Source organism: Dermacentor variabilis, unplaced genomic scaffold, assembly GCF_050947875.1.
Source record: "Dermacentor variabilis isolate Ectoservices unplaced genomic scaffold, ASM5094787v1 scaffold_12, whole genome shotgun sequence".
Lineage (NCBI taxonomy): Eukaryota > Metazoa > Arthropoda > Arachnida > Ixodida > Ixodidae > Dermacentor > Dermacentor variabilis.
Genome location: NW_027460280.1, coordinates 14987486 through 15001732, shown reverse-complemented (window position 1 = coordinate 15001732; position 14247 = coordinate 14987486). Strand labels below are relative to the sequence as shown.

At 49.8% G+C, this 14247-nt stretch overlaps 1 protein-coding gene across 1 annotated transcript in view; it reads left to right on the top strand.

Moving 5' to 3' along the window:
* Positions 1 to 14247, top strand: part of LOC142566228 (growth hormone secretagogue receptor type 1-like) — a 214779-nt gene that overhangs the window by 175792 nt on the left and 24740 nt on the right. The window contains exon 5 of the mRNA XM_075677065.1: positions 5701 to 6245. Within this exon, the coding sequence (XP_075533180.1) occupies positions 5701 to 6245 (545 nt within the window). The remainder of the gene's footprint in view (positions 1 to 5700; positions 6246 to 14247) is intronic.

Genomic DNA, 14247 nt, shown 5'->3' with positions numbered 1-14247 from the left:
TATGCGTTTTTACACAAACAACACTGTCTTTCAGTTTTCTTCGATTTGGAAAAAGCCTATGATACCACATGGAGATACGGAATTTTAAGAGACATGGCTGACCTCGGCATCCGTGGTAAAATGCTAAATTGCCTAGCTGATTTTATATCTAATAGAACATTTCAGGTACGTCTGGGTACAGTACATTCTCATACGTTTACGCAGGAAAATGGCGTTCCACAAGGCTGTGTTCTCAGCACGACACTGTTTATAGTAAAAATGAACTCAGTTAATATGATTATACCGTCGTCTCTTATGCACTCTGTTTACGTAGACGATCTCCAAGTGGCTTGCCGCGCCTCAAATTTGCCAACCTGTGAAAGGCAACTTCAAATGACAATAAATAAGCTTACACAATGGGCTAACAAAACTGGTTTCCGTTTCTCCACACAGAAAACAGTTACTGTTTTGTTCTCTCAGAAACGAGGGCTACACAGCGATCCAGTTCTAAAATTGAACGACACCATACTGCCGGTGAAACAAGATCATAAGTTTTTAGGAGTAACCTTTGACACTAAACTTAACTTCCTAACTCACATAAAAGCACTAAAGATCAAAGCAAATAAAGCTCTAAATATTCTTAAAATTTTGTCCCATAAGCACTGGGGTTCCGACCGAACCTGCCTTTTACGTGTTTACCGGTCTCTTGTGCGTAGCCTTTTAGACTACGGCTCCGTGGTTTACGGTTCAGCCAGACAGTCCTACATCCAACGACTTGATCCGGTACATAACCTCGGACTGCGACTGGCAAGTGGTGCCTACCGAACTTCACCTATTCCAAGTTTATACGTCGAGTGTAATGAACCCTCCTTACAGCAGCGCAGAGCATTCCTCACATTTTCCTACGTACTCAAAATTCAGTCATCACCCCAACACATATGCTACAACATCCTCACACAATGCAACACACGCTTACACTACACAGGACAAGATTAGGCCACTTGTCCTGCGGTATGAGCAATACTGTCGGGATTATGACATTCCCCACGAAGTCCTCCAGGTTGCCAAGAAACCACAACGGCTGGCTCCGTGGTACGATTTCACACACTTATGTGATTGGACATTAACACATCTAAAGAAAAGAGACATCCCACACGAACACATTATACAAGAATTCCGTGCACTTCAGGACAAATATCAAAATAACATGCAATATTACACTGATGGCTCTAAAACAAAAGACCACGTGGGTGTGGGGGCCGTAGCGGAAAAGTGGGAAACAAGTATTCGATTACCACAACACGCTTCCGTTTTCACGGCTGAAGTTTACGCTATCTGGGTTGTTGTTAAAAAGATTATAACTGATAAACACGAACATGCAGTCATATACACTGACTCTTTAAGCTCACTGAAAGCTCTACAGTTGAAATCTGAGTGTGAACCCCTGATAGGAGACATTTTAAACATGTTGGTGCTTAACGAATACGGGAGGTCAATTCGTTTCTGTTGGGTCCCAAGCCATGTCGGGATACCAGGTAACGAAGCAGCTGATAGCTGTGCATTGATGGCAGCATAAAAAAATATTACAAACACGAAACTCCCATATAATGATAGCATCCGTGCAATTAGAAAAGCCTTCACGGTAAAATGGCAACGCGAATGGGACCGTTGTGCCGACAACAAGCTACATCTCACGAAACCCATAGTAGGCGAGTGGAAGTCATGCTATCATCAGGAGCGGTTCATCGAAGTAGTTCTATGCCGACTACGCATTGGGCACACACACCTCACGCACAATTACTTACTTACGAAAGAAGACACACCAACATGCGAGAAATGTCAACAGCCACTAACAGTTCTGCACATATTACTCACATGTATGCAGACTGAAACACACAGACGAACACTTTTGCACAAATTATATCAATTACACATACCTTTACACCCCGCTCTAATTTTAGGTGATGATCCGCTAGTCCCATTATGTGACGTCCGTAAATTTCTACACGACACTGGGTTTTTACATAAAATATAGATTAACAAAGCCTTTTCCTTCATAAACTTAATTTTTAAACACCTCGAGTTTGGCGCAGCATAGCCTCAGCCGCTTTTGCGCCATTAAACCCCCCATTTAACTAACTAATCTTTCGAATGCAGCGGCTGGAATAGTGCGGAAACTTTCAACCGGCCTCTTAAGCTCATCGGGCCCAGAAATTTCTATCTCGCTACAAGTTGCATCTCTCGCGTTGATGCCCCTTTCATACATATCACCGATTCTGCCCGCAACTACAGCGCCCACGGCCCTGATGCCGTGATTACGACGTTCGGAGGCCGCTGTTGTTTCTCGTTGTGCCATATTGTGCTTTTGAAGGAGAAGTTTCGGAATCCCACGTTGCGCTGACTTGTGACCACACACAAGCGGAGACGCGTGGAGAGCAGGGTTACCTTTGTTTGTATTGTGTTGCTTCAGTGCTCTCCTGCTTGAAATGAATTTACGCTTGAGACAGGCAAAAGAATTAAACAAGACAACACAAGATCTCAAATGAAGCTGTATTGACTTAAAGGGGCCCTGAACGACTTTTTAGCGAAGTGGAGAAACACATTTGAAGTGAAGATAGGCTATTTCAGAACCACTTTGCCGCAAAAAGTACATCAATGCGTTCAGCAGAGGCGGAGTTATCGGCAATCAAACACGGCCTCCAGCTGTGCTCCCTTTCCTACTCCAATGCCTTGCACTGCGAAGGCTACGGCGGAGACGTCACCGTGGTGCGCAGTTCAAATTTCCGATTTGGACGCTATGCCGCGCTAAACGTAAGCCAAACGCGGCTGTCCTCAGAGAGCCGCAGTGGGCTTAGCCACTGGACTCGGAGCGGCACCTCGGGGCGGCCGCGGTGTAGCCGAGCGCCGCGACCAACAGCAGCCGCGTATTGGAGTGTGCGTTATGACGAAATAGAGCACACAGAAAGGAGCGAAGATCATGGGGTTTTTGAAACGAGAGTGTTTGAGAAAAAGGTGACTTCGCGCTCCGCTTGCGAGCTCCACGGACCGCTAACGACAGCAGAACTTGGCTGAAATGTTCACAACGGCGTATGCTACCCGCGGACTATGTTATTTCACCAAGCCAGAGGGGTGGTTCAGGGCCCCTTTAAAAGAAAAATCTTTCTCCCTATTGAAATGGCGCGCCGATCTCGCCAACAATAAACATCGGCGGCAGCGCGCCGACGTCTCGGCGGTATAGCTCTGGCGCGCTAGCGGTGTCTGCCACGTTGCCACTGGGACGGCGGTTCTCGGAGATCATGCTAAGCAAAATGCATGAGCCGGGGGATGATGCGCGGGTAAGCATCTCGATGCCCGCACTCTACCCTCCTAAAGACCGAGGCCGGCCTGCAAAGGAGGCTGACCGAGACCAAATGGCAAGGTTCACACAGCCAAAAAGGCTAAGCCAGCGGGGCAAAAGTCAACGAGGGCGTCGTCGTCTTCAACAGGACCAGGTTAGGGAGAAGGTGGCACAGCGATTCGATGATGCGAAAATGTCGCTTCTCTTGATGCGAGTCCTGGGGCCTGCCTTGATAACAAAAGTCCCATACACGAGGAAGGGGCCACTACTAGGAGGCACGGACGGCAGCCCAGGAAGGATGAGCCGGCACAGTACCTTGGGTCAGCCATCAACTCTTGAGGACCGCCGGACAGGAGCTGCGAGGAACGCACGAGCCGTGTCTGCCCTTTGATCGCTGCCAAAAGCCTGTTTCACGTGCTGTGACTGGAGCGACAAATATCAGTGCAAACGGAAGCGTACCAATGCGATTTTTAAAGGCGCATTTCACAGGATTGCGATTTGAACAATGGCACTGCCGCAACGCCTAGGGCTGATTTCTGCCACGTATTGTGAAGTACGCCGCATAATTTTTCAAATGCAACTAAAAAACCTTGTGCGTTATGATAATATTGACATGTCTTTATTACGAGCAAATAATACGTGTATTTTGTAATGTAAAAACTATTTGAAGTTTAGATTTGTTTTTGAGTGCGCAACAGCGGTTCCTGAAGATCAGTGCGAGGAGACATGGCGGACGTTCACAGCTGTTTGCAGCCGTAATAGCTGCGCAGTGGCTCGCAGCTGGTCGTTCAGTGATGTGTGTTGTCTCATGTGCCTCCTATGTCCGTGTCGTTCTGCCTGTGCTACAACAAATTACAAGATGCCCTACCAACAAGCCCAAATATAAGTAGTCGCATATAAAGTAGTCGGAATTCGGCTACGGTGAAATAATTGTGTCAGTGCACGGAGACCCTCACGCTACCCGTGGTTAGCGTAAGCTTCTGGAGAAGTGGCATGCGTATATTAATCGTAATTGCGCATAAGCGGTGCTTGCTACAATCCATATTCTTGCACCAAACGCAGCAGCAAGCACCAACCCGAAAGCTCACGTATGCCCCTGAAGGAAGCCGGAACTGATATATGTGCGTGATTACTGAACGTGGAATGTTTTTGTGTTGTGAACTTCCATCTTAGCGCTAGCCGGGTTCGTCCATCGTGGCGCGTGTGGTGTTGTTATGCGTGGAGGTCCTCCCTGAATATTTCGAAAGTCGTAAAAAGCTGACAACAAAATGTTTTTAGGCGCTACAGTCACTTGTGTACGTAGCATTCTAACAGATATGGGTGTCGCCTACTTTCTCGTCCTGTGTCTCGCACTGTTAGTATACTTGAATTTGTACCGAGAACCTTAAATCAACATGCTGCAGTACGTAGTGCGGCGGCGCAGCCCCACAGAGCCAGTGAAACGGAAGCAAAAAAGTTACGCCCAGCGTACCTTTAGTTTGGTGCGAGCGAACATACTGCTCCAGGAGAGCAGGCTCGGCTCTGTGCCTACTGCTCCCCCAAGAAAATCGTGGTTTTTTTGAAGGTAGGGCGCCGTAAGGCGCGAGAAAGGCATAATCCGGCATGGCATGACTCAGCACGAGCGCCGTGGGCGCGAGAAAGTATGCTTGACACACCTTTAGCTTCAGGGATATGCGTATGCCCGACGTATGTGCCTTTAGATACATAGATCGCCAAAAGGCGTCAGTGCCCACTGCTTCACCTCGTTCACCGCGCCGGCAGCCAGCGTCGCAGCGTAAACAAACGGGTGCATTTGATTATGGTCAACAGGTGACCTCACACGGCGATGCCGGCACGCCTAGCGACAAACGCATAGAAAACGAGCAAATAAACTTCTCCGTAGTACCTAGCCAAAGTCAGGTATTCAAGGAACAAAAGCCCCCACATTTTCTCTCTCGCAGCATATCTTACTCGCGCCTGCGCAAAGACGCTGCGCAGGCATTGCAACGCTGAGCTCCGCGTTCGCTTCCATCTTTCGCTGTGGTCGTTCGCTCTGTTACGTCGACACCGACGCTGGCCGCAGGAATGGGCGCCTAAAAGCTGCGCTCTGAAAACACATTCACGCATGACACAAAGTTGCCTCACTGAGTGTACCGCGCCGAAGCTGCGCAGCCAAGTGCATGGAAAGGCGAGGTAGCCAGCCAGAGCACCGATATCTGTCTGGAACAGATACCGAGATATCCGTGCTCGTGCCGCGCTTGGGCGATCTGTCCCGCACCATCTGCAGGCTCGCCGGCATGCCTACGCGTGGTTTGGCCATCAGACGCCATTGACTCCAGTAGTGCCATGTACGGTAGTGGAAGTTCCATCCTTAGTGTGCAATATGATTTTCACTACATTCGCAGGTCGGCTCACCCCGTTCCTGGAGCTGGTGATGGCGCATGTGTCGATCCTGACCATACTGGCGATCAGCTTCGAGCGCTACTACGCCATCTGCCAGCCGCTCAAGGCCGGCTACACTTGCACAAAGATGCGTGCTATGGCCATCATCAGCGCTGTGTGGCTCCTAGCGCTAGTCGTCACCAGTCCGATGCTGTTCGTGTCCCAGTACGGCTGGGTGGAGTATTATGACGGAAGTACGGTGGCTTCGTGTGGCACCTCGTTCGGGCGGCCTTGGCGGCGCCTGTACATCATGGCCACAATGGCGCTGCTCTTTGTGCTGCCTTTGTTCGTGCTTCTGGCCGTGTACGCGAGCATAGCACGCCAGCTCGTGCGTCAGCGCGACACTGGCAGCGCTCCTCGGTCGGCGTCCGAGCAGGCGCAGCTACGCGCCCGCCGCCAGGTGGTGCTGATGCTGGCTGCCGTTGTGATCAGCTTCTTCGTCTGCTTGCTGCCCTACCGGGCACTCATCTTTTGGATCATCGTCTCTGCCGCGCCCGTCGAGGAACAGGTCGAGCACTCCTTGCTCGGGCTCTCGAGGCAAATCCTTGTAGAGGCTCGCATTAACCACCGTGCTCACAAGCTGTTGAGCAATATGTGATTGAGTGGTGTGATCGCCTGGTTGTTCGGTAGTGACGGTTTACATTGGTTATAGGAGTGTTCAGAGCATGGTTTATCGCAATATTACGCAGTGGCTGAGGAGTTCTATAGAGATTTATACAGTACCAGTGGCATCCACGACGATAATGGAAGAGAAAATAGTCTAGAGGAATTCGAAATCCCAAAGGGAACGCCGGAAGAAGTAAAGAAAGCCTTGGGAGGTATGCAAAGGGGGAAGACAGCTGGGGAGGACCAGGTAACAGCAGATTTGCTGAAGGATGGTGGGCAGATTGTTCTAGAGAAACTGGCCACCCTGTATACGCAATGCCTCATCACCTGGAGCCTACCGGAATCTTGGAAGAACGCTAACATAATCCTAATCCATAAGAAAGGGGACGCCAAAGACTTGAAAAATTATAGACCGATCAGCTTACTGTCCGTTGCCAACAAACTATTTACTAAGGTAATCGCAAATAGAATCAGGAACACCTTAGACTTCTGTCAAGCAAAGGACCAGGCACAATTCCGTAAAGGCTACTCAACAATAGATCATATTCACACTGTCCATCAGGTGATAGAGAAATGTGTGGAATATAACCAACCCTTATATATAGGTTTCATTGATTACGAGAAAGCGTTTGATTCTGTCGAAACCTCAGCAGTCATGGAGGCATTACGGAATCAGGGTGTAGACGAGCCGTATGTAAAAATACTGAAAGATATCTATAGCGGCTCCACAGCCACCGTAGTCCTCCATAAAGAAAGCAACAAAATCCCAATAAAGAAAGGCGTCAGGCAGGGAGATACGATCTCTCTAATGCTATTCACAGCGTGTTTACAGGAGGCATTCAGAGACCTGGATTCGGAAGATTTGGGGATAGAAGTTAATGGAGAATACCTTAGTAACTTGCGATTCGCTGATGATATTGCCTTGCTTAGTAACTCAGGGGACCAATTGCAATGCATGCTCACTGACCTGGACAGGCAAAGCAGAAGAGTGGGTCTAAAAATTAACCTGCAGAAAAGTAAAGTAATGTTTAACAGTCTCGGCTTAGGGCAGGTAGTGACATCTACTTCTTCATCTACTAGGGCAGGTAGTGACGGCGGATCCGGATCATGAGGCGGAAATAATCAGAAGAATAAGAATGGGCTGGGGTGCTTTAGGCAGGCATTCTCAGATCATGAACAGCAGGTTGCCATTATCCCTCAAGAGAAAAGTGTATAATAGCTGTGTCTTACCAGTACTCACCTACGGGGCAGAAACCTGGCGGCTTACGAAAAGGGTTCTACTCAAATTGAGGACGACGCAACGAGCTATGGAAAGAGGAATGATAGGTGTAACGTTAAAGGATAAGAAAAGAGCAGATTGGGTGCGGGAATAAACGCGAGTTAATGACATTTTAGTTGAAATCAAGAAAAAGAAATGGGCATGGGCAGGACATGTAATGAGGAGGGAAGATAACCGATGGTGATTAAGGGTTACGGACTGGATCCCAAGGGAAGGGAAGCGTATCAGGGGGCGGCAGAAAGTTAGGTGGGCGGATGAGATTAAGAAGTTTGCAGGGATGGCATGGCCAAAATTAGTACATGACCGGGGTTGTTGGAGAAGTATGGGGAGGCCTTTGCCCTGCAGTGGGCGTAACCAGGCTGATGATGATGATGATGATGATGATGATTACGCAGTGGCTATGCAGCTCTCACTCGCACAGCGCATGCTGCACGTGTCTGGTGGTCCTAAGAGTGAAGTCCTTGGCCAACTCCTCGGTCGATGGCCGCACTTACTCTAAATTTAAAGGATGTATTATAGAGGTTAACGTGAGTATATCAATGGAGTAACATTTTGTCACACATGCGTCTCTTCTTTTTTTTTTCTAGATAACTTGGGCACTATCAGGAGTAGGACAAATAGACTCTTCCTTTTCCGGTGATGGTAGTGGCACTAAGACAATCCATGGAAGGAGAGTGACTGCAGTAGTGCAGTTTTAGTCCATTGGGGGGGGGGGCTGCTCGCTGGTGCAACTGTAGTGGTGTAGGTTTATTCTACCCCCACTAGTGCAGATGCAGTTGCAACTATGTATAGCGGCTTGTTGAGGCACTTTCGCCCCTTCTTAAGAAATAACAGCATCTGAAAAGCATCTGTGCGCAATTACAAGTGTATTTCAAATTTTAATGGATCGTAGTTATGCTTCTGTACATGCAGTGCTCATTACGATCTTCCCAATACCTACGTCAAAAGCCTAAAAGGCCACCCTCAGTTACGTAAAATTTTCATTTTTTCGAGGATGCCTTCCAGGCTTTTCATATACATAGACTGGACGTACACACTCTGGGAGCCTGGAATGAGTACTGCTACAAAAGGCATAGATACAATGCTTAAACGGACATTCCGGCGCTTGCAATTCGCGAAACGACCTTCCAGGGACCTTTATTTTGCACACAGGCGCCACTCTTCAGCAACCTCGCCAATCCTGTAAAGAATGCTTCTAATGCTGAAACGAAAACGCATAATTATCCTCCAAACCAGTTAAATGACTGCAACATGAAACATTCGGCAGGCACTTAAGGCTGATTACATGTGGGAAGGCGCAATCATTATAATCGCTTTGGTGCAATGCTTTTTCTACGCGTTTCTTGTCCGCGCAAGCTGCGTTTTCACTGCGCCTCGGTAAGGCCAAATGAAATTGCGCCAAGCGACCGAATGCGCTCGCTTGCTCGCGAGGAGTTGATAACTTGAAGGACCGCTCAGCGGTATTGCAGTGGACATGAATGGTTTTTATTGTGTACGCTCAATTTATACAGTCATAGCGTGGCGCCACCTCCTCAATATTGGCTGAGTCGTCACGTGCCCAACGACGCACGCTCTAGGCCACACGCATAGCCACCCAGATGGCGTGATGTGCGCAATGACGCACGCACTAGGGACACATTCAGTCAATCACGGCCGTGGTGTCGGCGACGCGTGCTCGCCCCGCATCCCGGTCGGCCGGATTCGTTCCCCACCCAGGCCGACATTTACCAAACTTCCTTTTCAAAACCCGTAATTTACTTTAGAAGAACTTGCGTTTGGCTTGTTGTTTATTACATATCATTATGACCGCTAATAAAGGCCAGGACAGGGGAAGAGAACTCAAGAGTGTCGTCAGTGTATCTTCTCTTCCCCTGCCCTCCTCTTTATTAGCGGTCAATATGATATGAAGTAAACATCAGCTAGGCCAAACTGAAGTTCTTATATGGAGCATACACCTCGTACAGAGGTGTATGCTCTTGCTGTGTTCCATCGTCTTTAGTGTCCTCAAAATACCGCCCATGTCGGCGTTTTGTGTACTCTTGCTCTGTCCTAGTCTTTATTAGTGGTCAATATTATATATGAAGTAAACGCCAACTAGGCCATGCTCAAGTTCTTCTGAAGCATATATGTCGTACAGATGGCCGTTCTTGCTGTGTTACATCCTCTTTTGTGTCCTGAAAAAGCCACCCATGTCGTCGTTTTGTGTTCTCTTCCCATGTCCTCGTTAGTGTTACCGGTCAATATTATATCAAGTAAACACCAACTAGGCCAAACTCAAGTTCTTATGCAGCATACATCTCGTACCGATGACACTTCTTGCGGTATTAGATCGTCTTTCGTGTACTATAATACTGTTACGCGAAGGAAGAGTCAGTAAGACGAGCAACTATTTACAGGTTGTATGTACAACAGCGGTTGCGCGCTGACCGGTTAGATTCACAGCGCGAGCCCACTGTGTTTGTTCTTCCTCCTCTTTTCTCGAGCGATGGCGCCCACGCGCCTCGCTCAAACAAGCAGATATCACACACGTGCAGCATACTGCCGCAGCGGCAGAAGCGACGTCCCGGAGCGTCTAAATGTCATCACTCGGAGGGTGATACTGCTTCAGTCGTGTAACGTGCACGATATCACTGGACTGGGAATCAGATGGGGCGTCAGGGGCGATCTCGTAGGTGACGGAAGTCACGGCACGAAGCACTCGGTATGGACCTGTGTAACAAGACAGCAGTTTTTCTGACAGGCCGACCTGACGCAACGGAGACCATAGAAGCACCAAAGAACCAGGCGGGAAGTGCACATCTCGGTGTCGCTGGTCGTAAAAACGCCTTTGACTCTCTTGGGATTTCAGAAGGCGGTCACGGGCAATTTTCTTTGCGTGGGCACAGCGGGCGATAACGTCCTATGCATATTCACTGGTCGGTGCCGCGTGAACAGGGAGTGTTGTGTGAAAGGGTAGCTGGTCCTCGGCCGAACAGAAGGAAAAATGGGGAATAATCGGCAGTCTCGTGGCACGAGGAATTATAAGCAAATGTGACAAACGCTAGAGCGACGTCCCAGTCAGTGTGGTCTGAAGAGACATATTTCGCGAGCATGTCTGTGAGAGTGCGATTGAGACGCTCCGTGCGGCCATTTGTTTGCGGATGGTATGACGTGGATAGCTTGAGCCTCGTGACACAGGACTGCAGGATGTCCACCATAACTTTTGATAGGAATGTCCGGCCATGGTCAGTGAGAATTTGTAGCGGATCTCCATGTAATAAAATAACGTCGCGTAGAAGAAAATCGGCGACATCTGTGGTGCAGCTTGTAGGAAGCGCTCGGGGGATGGCGTATCGCGTGGCGTAATCCGTGCCTACAGCGATCCACCTGTTAGCAGAGGTAGAAAGAGCAAAAGGGCCAAGTAAGTCCAAACCAACCCAAAAGAGTGGTTCCGCGGGAATGTCGAGTGGTTCCAGGTACCTAGCAGGAAGCGTCGATGGTGTCTTGCGTCGCTCGCATTTCTAACACGCAGCTACCTATCTCGAAAGGAGCAAGCAAGCCCTGGCCAAAAGAAGCGTCGGTGGATCTTGTCGTAGGTACGCGACATACCCAGGTGACCGGCCGTGGGGAGGTCGCGAAGTTCGTGGAGAACAGCCGAGCGAAGGTGTTTAGGGATCACGAGGCGTAATGCAGGGCCGTCGGGGTGAACGTTGTGGCGGTAGAGTGCGCCATCTTGAAGTGTGAATAATCGAAGGGAACTGTCGGCGAGTGACGATTCCAGGCGGTCAATGATGATACGCAAAACGGGTCATGGCGCTGCTCAGCGGCGACATGGAGCAGTGGAACACAGGCGTCGGTGTCAGTATCACACGTAGAGCTAGCGTTTCCGACTGTGTAGCGAGAGAGGCAATCTGCGTCCTAGTGTTGGCGTCCCGACTTGTAAGTCACTGTGTAGGGGTATTCTTGTAGTCGGTGGGCCCAACGACCGAGCCGGCCAGTAGGATCCTTGAGCGACGAAAGCCAGCAGAGCACATAATGGTCTGCGACTACTGAGAAGGGCTTGCCATATAAAATTGGAGGACGCTTAAGCTTCGCCTTCAAGAGTGGAACGCGATAGCGTTATCCCACCCCGTTCGCACCGCCCATGCAAAACGATCTACGCAAGCCAATCGTCGTGGTCGGCACGGACAGCCGGGCTGCGACGCGCCACGAAGGCGGTCGCGCTCATGGGGCGAGTGGCGCGCTAAGTGTCGGGGCAGCGCCTACATTGCGAGGAGGGGTCTTCTGTGTTTACCGCAAGATGGCTCTGCGCATGCGCAGAGCGCAGGAGAAATGTAGCGGAAACGTACTTCCCTACTCGTAATGCTCGTACATTCTCGTAATTACCGATATACACCGCAGTATAACTTTCTACGGCTCGTTTCTAAGGCAACACTACATTCACTAGAGGCGCTTTTGTCTCGCTTTGAACTATCGAACTCGTGGTGAGTGGTAGCGTCTCCGTTTCACACTCCGGAGACCCTGGTTCGATTCCCACCCAGCCCATCTTGCAAGTTGTTTTTATTTATGAATTGCCTTCCGGGATATTTCGCTCACGGCCAACGCCGCCGAAGCCGACACCGGGTTTTCTGCGACACGAGCTCCTTAACGCTATTGCGTTAATATGGGCGGAACTTTGACACAACCCAGACGGGAGCAAGATATTCGCGCTCGGTAATAGAATGGCTGTGCTCTGCAGTTGCCAAGTGCCGGCTAACGTAGGCTATAACGCGCTCGTGTCCGTGTTGGCGTTGCGATAAGACGGCGCCAATCCCATAAAAACTAGCATCGGTTCGGACCTCTGTAGGTGCGGACGGGTCAAAGTCGGCCAAGACCGGTGGATTGGTGAGAATCGTGAGAAGGCGTGAAAATACGGCAGCCTGAGGGGAACCCCACGTAAAAGGCACGCTTTCTTCAGAAGTTGAGTGAGCGGTCGAACGATTGCTGCGACATATTTGACGAACCGTCGGAAATAAGATATGAGCCCCACAAAACTCCGGACGTCTTTGACAGATTGGGATACAGGAAAAGCCGTTACCGCTCTAACTTTTCCCGGATCGGGTTGTACTCCAGGAGCATCGACGAGGTGGCCTAGCACTGTAATCTGTCGGCGCTCGAAGTGGCACTTCGATGAGTTTAATTGGAGCCCAGCCTTGCGGAAGACGTCAAGGATAGCTGCTGCGACGCACTCAAGGTGCGTCTCAAATGTAGGAGGATGAGCAAAACGTGAACAAGGTGAATGCAGGAGCCAACGTTTCGACAAGTGGACTTGTTTTCTTCAAGGCGACTTCTTCAAGGCGTCGCCTTGAAGAAGACAAGTCCACTTGTCGAAACGTTGGCTCCTGCATTCACCTTGTTAACGTTTTGCTCATCGTCTTGAATCTCCATCTCCCGCATTCCCCGTCTTTTCTCAAATGTAGGAATACAAGGACATCGTTGAGGTAACAAAGGCAAGTTGACCATTTGAAACCTTGAAGCAGAGAGTCGATCATTTGTTCGAACGTGGCGGGGGCATTGCATAAACCGAACGGCACAACTTTGAATCGGTAGAGGCCACCTGGAGTGACGAAAACGGTCTTTTCTTGGTCTTGCTCATCGACGGAAATCTGCCAATAATCAGATCAAAGGTCGACGGACGAAAAGGATTTGGCACCTTGAAGACAGTGGCTATGGTGTTGGGCTGCTGAGCACGAGGTCGCGGGATCGAATCCCGGCCACGGCGGCCGCATTTTGATGGGGGCGAAATGCGAAAACACCCGTGTGCTTAGATTTAGGTGCACGTTAAAGAACCCCAGGTGGTCAAAATTTCCGGAGTCCTCCACTGCGGCGTGCCTCATAATCAGAAAGTGGTTTTGGCACGTAAAACCCCAAATATTATATATTATATACCTTGAAGACAATCAAGAGCGTCGTCAATTCGTGGTAAAGAGTAAACCTCCTTTTTAGTAATTCGGTTTAGATGGCGGTAATCGGCGCATAAACACCATGGGCCATCTTTCTTTTTGACGAGCACGACCGGCGACGCCCAAGGACTCAATGAGGGCTCAACAATGCCTCTTGCGAGCATCTTGTCGACTTCCTGCTTAATAACTTGCCGCTCTGCCATGAACACGCGATACGGTCGGCGGTGAGTGGGAACAGCATCACCAGTGTTTATCCGATGCTTACCAAGGGACGTCTGACAAAGTGGTCGATTTTCAGTGTCAAATATGTCGCGGTAGAAAAGCAAAAGGCGATATGGGGCGGCTGCTTCGTCAGGTGCGAGGTCCGGAGCCACCATGGGACGTAATAGGCCGTCGAGGTTCAGGGCATCGTGCGGGCAATTAGCAGGGTCTGGAGACGCGTCGGCTGCAAAAGCAGTAGCGTAGTCGTCTGTCACTGACCGGAGGGTGGCCACCGCTATGCCTTCAGGTAACACTTGCTTGCCAAAATTGATAACGGGCAGACACATCCAATTAGCGCCAAGGGTTACGACGGAGCGTCGCACAGAGATGTCGCGCGCCAGGACATCACGAATAGGTGCGACGACATAGTCGCCATCAGGCACGGTTGCCATTGCCGCCAAATCGACGAAGGTTAGGGCTTTTAGAGGTAAGCGAACAAACGT